This window comes from Vombatus ursinus, unplaced genomic scaffold (genome assembly GCF_900497805.2).
Source record: "Vombatus ursinus unplaced genomic scaffold, bare-nosed wombat genome assembly UNPS02014801.1, whole genome shotgun sequence".
NCBI classification, from domain to species: domain Eukaryota; kingdom Metazoa; phylum Chordata; class Mammalia; order Diprotodontia; family Vombatidae; genus Vombatus; species Vombatus ursinus.
Genome location: NW_020954579.1, coordinates 10,385,268 through 10,392,190, shown reverse-complemented (window position 1 = coordinate 10,392,190; position 6,923 = coordinate 10,385,268). Strand labels below are relative to the sequence as shown.

General features: G+C 43.2%; 1 protein-coding gene across 1 annotated transcript in view; it reads right to left on the bottom strand.

The window, feature by feature from the left end:
* Window positions 1-3,952, bottom strand: part of MYL4 (myosin light chain 4) — a 15,901-nt gene extending 11,949 nt beyond the window's left edge. The window contains exon 1 of the mRNA XM_027872968.1: window positions 3,680-3,952. Coding sequence (XP_027728769.1) covers window positions 3,680-3,814 — 135 coding nt within the window. The 5' untranslated portion in view covers window positions 3,815-3,952. The remainder of the gene's footprint in view (window positions 1-3,679) is intronic.
* Between the last annotated feature and the right edge of the window lie 2,971 nt (window positions 3,953-6,923).

The window sequence follows — 6,923 nt, the reverse complement described above, 5'->3', positions numbered from 1 at the left end:
AAGAAAGAAAGAAAGAAAGAAAGAAAGAAAGAAAGAAAGAAAGAAAGGAAGGAAGGAAGGAAGGAAGGAAGGAAGGAAGGAAAAGAGAGGGAAGGGAGTTAAGAAGGGAGGAAGGGAGAAAGAAAGAAAGAAAAAAGGAAGGGAGAAGGAAAGAAAGAAAGTACTTTGTGTTTATTTTGCATATACTTATATAGGTATACAGGCAGCTAGGTGGCTCAGTGGATAGAGCACTGGATCTGGAGTCAGGACAACCCAAGTTCAGATCTGGCCTTAGATATTTATTAGTTCTGTGGCCCTGGGCACTTAACCTCTGTTTGCTTTAATTCACTAGAGAAGGAAATGGCAAACCACTCCATTATCTTTGCCAAGAAAAACCTATGTATAGAATTGGTGTGCTATGGTCCACGGGGTCATGAAGAGTTGGATGCAACTGAAAAACAAATATAGGTATGCATTTGTCTCCCTTACTGTAATTTAAGCTCCTTGAGGTCAAAGACTGTTTCATTTTTGTTATTGTATCCCCAGTACCTAGCACAAGGCTTGACACAATGCTTAATAAATGCTTATTAATTAAGGACTGAATAGAGATAGGGATTGGACAGAACCTGAACCCGTGATTTTATTAGTAAAGAAAACTCCCATGTGAGAATACTCCATCCACCAAAGAAAGTCATCATCTTCTCTGCAAGTACGGATCTCGGAGAGTTGACTATAGATAGCACTAAGATATTAATGACTTGTCTAAGGTAATACAGCCAGTGTGTGTCAGAAGTCAGATCCTCTTGACTTCAAGACCAGTTCTCTATTTACACTACGCTGACCTCTGTTGATTGATTTGACTAATTATTATCCCCATTTTTAGATAATACTCATAAAAGTTTATAGGATCACACAATTAGATATTGAGTTGGAAGGGACCTTAGAGATCTTTATAGTCTAACCCTTTCATACTATAAATGAAGGTACTTATCATATAGAGGTAAAGTGACTTGTCCAAAGTCACATAGATACTAAGTGGCAGAGCTGGGTTTCCTGGTCACCTGACTCCAAGTCCAGATCTTTTTACATTATACCACACAGGAGGAATAAAGGATGGCTTAGAGGCAGGAAGGAGGTTGGTGCTTAGTGTAATTAGTGTAATTATAGATTCTTTGCTTCCCCCTTCCCACGAGGCTGACAGAGAGCCTCGTTTAGGGTCCCTGACTTCAAATCTGTCAGAATTCAGAAAGATTGTTGGACTGACATTTTACCGTTTCACAATATATGAAAGAAGAGGTTTGCTATAGCTAAGTACAATGTGAATAAGTTTGCAGTGGGCACATTTAAAACAAACCAGTTTCTCAGAGCTTTTAAAAAATGCCAGCAGCGTGGGGTATAGGAAGGAGGATCACAAGATGATGTGCAGAGGGCCAGGACAATGTGGAGAGCATTAGGTAAGCAAAGCATTCTCTAACCATCTCTGAACCTGGGGTCTGTAAACTTATTTTTAAAATCTTTTGATAATTATACTTTAATGTAATTGGTTTCCTTTGTAATTCATATATTTTATGCATTTAAAAACTTTATTCTGACAGGGCATCCATAGGCTTCATCAGACTGCCGAAAAGGTTTTGTAGAATGGAATACTTCGTGGAATGGGGTGGGAGAGGAGAGGAGAGGGAAAGAGAGGGAAGAAGGGGGGAAGAGAGAGGAGGGGAGCGGAGAAATGAATTCGGTGGGGAGGGGAAGCATAAGGGAGAGGGAGGAGTCAAGGAAGGCTGAGAGATTTCAAACCTCAGTGACACATGAGGTTTGACATCTAAAAAAAAAAAAGGTTAAGAGGAAAGGTCCAGAGAGAGGTGGTGGGCAGTTCGCTTATTTCACTGACTCATTGCTGAAACAGTTGCCAGGGTCAAAGAAGGCACCGCTGGATGGCTAGTGAACCTAGCTTGGCAGTGGCTGTCCAAATGGAGTGGTGCTTAATCCCAACATGATAAAGATTATAGCAAAGGGCTGTCATGATGAGTGGATTTGTACCTGCCAGGCTCTGCCCATAAAGGGAGAGAGACACATGGTGCGCAAAAGCCTCTGGACTCCTTTAGGCCTGAGCCCAGACTAATCCTGGCTCTACCTACCTTCCCTCCAGCTGTCTATCCCCAGTTCTGTCGTGAGGGCTGGGCTCCCTTGTCTCCTGCCCCACCCCTTCCAGCCCCAGCCCAGTTATAAATAGCTCTCCCTACCAGTGACTGCACAACCTCCCTCATTTTGGTGTGGAGGCTTAAAATTGTTCCATTCCCCTGAGGAGCCTCTTGGCCACCTCTACCCTCACTCCTCACTCCTTTTTCTAGCTTCCCCTCCCAAACTAATTCCTTCCACAGCCTGGTCTGTGAGCTTGGAATTCTCAGCTAAGCAGCCAGGTTGGTGGGAGCCACACCTATTCTGAGGAAAGGAACATTCCCCTGAGGGGGCTGAAGGCAAGAGAAACAAAAGGTAAAGAGATTCCCCTTTTCTAGTTCAACCCTAGAAACAGCCATACCCTGCCATACGCTCACTCTTGTGGGATCTGGGTAGAGGTTCCTCAAATGCAGAAAGAAGAGAAGAAACAAGGTAGAAAAATTTTAGCTTGATATGGGGGCAGTACCATCAACATGCTGAGCATAGCCAGAGTATTGATGTTAGCCTCAGCTGCAGCCATCCTAGGTTGACATTGGAAGGTGTTAGAAATGTAAAAATGAGAATGTAACAGAGAATGGGGAGAGATTGTTTAAATGGTATTCACCCTTTAAGACCCAACCCTCCCTACTCTACTAAGTCTTCCCTGACCAGCCTGTAAGGATCTCTCCTTCTCTCCTCTGAGCCCTTCTAGCTCTTATTACCTAAGAAACATGGTATAGTTGAGAGAGCACCAGATGTAGAGTCTGAAGACCTGGGTTCAAATCCTGACTCTATGACTTACTAGCCTGTATGACCTTAGGCAAGTAATTCCCCTCTCTGATGCTCAATTTTCTCATCCATAAAATAAATGTCTGTAAAGACCTTCCAGACCTAAATCCCATGAACTGTCATTCACTTGGCACTTATCATATACCGGTTTGTAGGATATGTTATCTTTTTATGTCTGTGTATGTCTATTCCCCCCAACTAAATCAGTAGCTTCTCAAAAGCAGGAACTATCTTTAAAAAACAAAAACAAAAACAAAAACGTCTTTGTATCTCCCCAAGTCCTTAACACAGTGCTTTGAACATAGCAGGCACTCAATAAATGCTTCCTGAGTGACTGATTAAAGCCTAGGGTCATTGTACAGTGATACTTCCCCTTCCTTAGCTTCCAGTTCCTCTATATCAATGGTTCTTAACCTAAGGTCTAGTGAACTTCTTCTTGTTTTCACATTTTTTGGATAACTGTATTTTAATGAAATTGATTTCCTTCATAATCTAATGTATTTTACTTTATGCACTTAAAAACATTTTTCTAAGAAGGAATCCCTAGGCTTCAGCAGACTGCCAGAGAGGTCCAAGACATAAAAAAGATTAAAAACACAATGTGTCTATTCCCTAGGGCAGGTACACTGTAGTATTCTGTCCCAGTAAGGGGTTAATTAAGCCCAGAAACGTTCTTCCCCAATATGTACACCTACCCTATCCTCCCAGAGTGGGAAAAGGTCCTTGATCCCCCTCCTCCCAGTTAGATGCATCTCACCTTCACACTCTTTGGATCAAAGGCAGGTTCTTTGGGGGCTTCTGGAGCAGGAGCAGGAGCTGGGGCAGGGGCTGGGGCTCCAGCTGGGGCTGGTTTGGCTGCCTCCTTTTTGGGCTCAGGCTTCTTGGGAGGCATGGCGCTGGGATCTCTGATGGAACTGGAAACCCTAAGAGGAAGCAAGAGGAGGCTGGAAGACAGAGAGACGGGAGCCTTGAGTTTCTCTGCCCCTTATATCATTGACCTGAGCCCCCCTCCCCCGGGGTTGGGCCAGAGAGAGAGCAACTGTCACTGACTATAAAAGGAAGAAACGCCCACAGAGTCCAGCTGACAATTGTCCATTGTCACCAGATTTGGGTCCACCAACCCCCACCTTCTCCTTCCACCATACCCCTGGCATCCAGGCCAAGAAAAGGCTGCCCTCTTCCTGTTGCCTGGGAGAAACACAGAGGGGATAGGGGACCAGGGCCCCCTTAAAAATGTCAGAGTCTGACCACAGTGACGAGCCGACACATAGCAGCTGATAACCCCACACACAAAGCTCAGGGGAGTGCGGGGCTTTTTTTAGCCCCTCCTGGGCGGGGGCTGCCTGATACACATTCCTTTTAGGCAGAGATCTGTTCTGTACCCTCCACTCTCAACACTATCCAGGGGGCTCAGCTTTCGTGCCCAGAACCCCACAGTGAAAGTAGATGGATTGAAGGATGATGAATCCATTCTGGGTACTATCCCCTTACTCACCAGTTCCATGACCTTCAGGGTCCCCAGATCATGAGCCTCCACAAGCTCAAGTCATTGAACTTCTCTCATATTCATTCATTCAAAAAAAATGTTTGTCAAGTGTCCTCTTTAGACAAGTCCTCAGGTCCCTGACACTGGAGCCATAACTAGTGTTAGGGGAAAGGGACTTTGCCCAGAGCTCTGACATGGTATGAGGAGGGGAGCAGGGTGGGAGGAGTACTTCTTGTCTATGCCTCACGTTGTAGTCTTCTGCTGGCCCACACCACCCAAGGCCATTGCTCTGTGGCCTATCGACCTATTGACCCACAACTATTTTTGCCCCAAAGAATTCCTAATTAAGACTCTACCTGAAAATTGCCTATAGGCCCTATAGGCAATAAAGCACCATACTTCCAAGTCCTTCATCACAGTCCCATAGAATTTTTAGGGCTGTAAGGACCCTGAGAGATCTTGGTCCTGAGCACAGCACAGGATCCTTTCAGAGGGTGACCAAAGCTAAACATGAAGGACTGAGCAGGGGGCTGGGCACTGGGTCCTGGTCCCTAAAGAGGCAGAAGAGAGATGAGAGCTGGCAAAAATTCCTCCCTGAAGCCTGTGCCCCTTTTCAAGTTGGCAAAGTGGCATAGGCCAGCAAGGATTCTATTACTCTCACATCTCAAGAGTACTCTTGGTATATCCTAACCATGGGTGGGGTGAGCAAAGCATTTAACTTGGCCCACAAGCACAATGCCTAGAGTAATAATAATAATAAATACATTACAGTTTACAAAGCACTTCATATATATTATCACACTTGATCTTCACAACCCTGGGAGGCAAGAACTATTCTTATCTCTACTTTGCAGATGAAGAAACTGAGTGAGAGAGAGATTAAGCAACTTATGATCTAAGGTCACATAGCTAAGTGTCTGAGACAAGATTTGAACTCAGGTCTTTCTGACTCCATAGGGCAGCTAGGTGGCACAGTGGATAGATGTGGTTTCCTCATCTATAAAATGAGCTGGAGAAGGAAATGGCAAACCACTCCAGTATCTTTGCCAAGAAAACCCCAAGTGGGGTCACAAAGAGTTGGACACAACTAAACAAAAACAACTTTCTGACTCCAAGCCCAGAGTTCTCTCTCCACTGCACTACCTAGCTGCCTCAAGGAACAGGAGAATTATAGAGTACCATAGAGTCTTAGAGCTGGAAGGAACCTTAGAAATTATTTAGTCCAACCACCTCACATTATAGAGCATGATGTATTGAGAAGAAGGCTAAACCCAAAGTCAAAAGACCTGAGCTTAACTTCCAGCTTGGAGACATAATAGCTATGTCATCGTGAACAAATTTCAGTTTCGTGGTCTGTAAAACAGGATTAATCATACTTACTTTCACCTCCCCAGAAATGCTGCTGCAAGGAAAGCATTTTGCAAACTTTCACATGATATATGTGTGTATATATACATATCCATATATAAACATACATAAAATATACATAAACATACATGTGAGTTATATACATAATAATTCCCTTCAACAAACATCAACTACGTACCTATGTGTTGAGAACTATTCTAGGTTCTGGAAACACAAATATAAAATCTGATATTTTTTCTGCCCTCAAATATCTTACAATTTAGTAGAGAAGAGGAGATCCATGCATATAATTGCAATACAAATTAGAAAATTAGTATAAAGCAGAGGTTGACAAAAAAAGGCAATGATTCTCAAGGATAAAAAGACAATAATCAGTTCCATTTAGAGGAAATCAGTGAGGAAACTGAGGCTCAAAGAGGTGACTAAAACAAAAAGGCACCTGAAATTGCTAGTTCTCTAGGCAGCCCTCTATTCCCTTCCGCTGCAAATATTTACTATTCCTTTACTCTCCTTCTCTCATCTCTTTTCCTTTATCTTTCTTACCTGTTCCCTATCTTGCTTTCTCCAATCACTTCTTAATCTACTTACTTCCTTTTTCTTCCTTTATCTTCTTCCCGGCCTAGTTCACTTCATGTCATCTGTAGTTCCCAGATAGTTGAGGGGCTCAGAATAGAAATGGGGAAAGGAAAGAGGGAGATAACATTTAGCCTCTCCTCAAAACCCATGCTCCATCCCATTTCAATCACCTAGGTCTCAGGACTGAGTTTGGGGCCCTGCCAAGGAGTTAAAAACTGATACAAAATCTGAGAGTCAGTGAGGCATATTGTAAAAAATGCTGGCCTGGAAGTCAGGAAACCTAGATTCTAATCCTCATTCTCCCGATGACTAACTATGACCTTGGATATGTTTAGAACTCAGTTTACTCATCTGTAAAATGAGGGGGTTGGAATACCACAGGCCTTTCCAGTAAGAACAGGAGCAAAGCAAGGATATCCATTGTCATACATATTATGTGATAGAATTCTAGAAATGGCAGGCAGAGCAATAAGACAAGAAAAAGAAATTGAGAGAACACAGACAAAGAAGAAACAAAATTACAGCTTTTGCAGATGATATTTTTTATTCAGAGAACTCTAGAGACTCAATT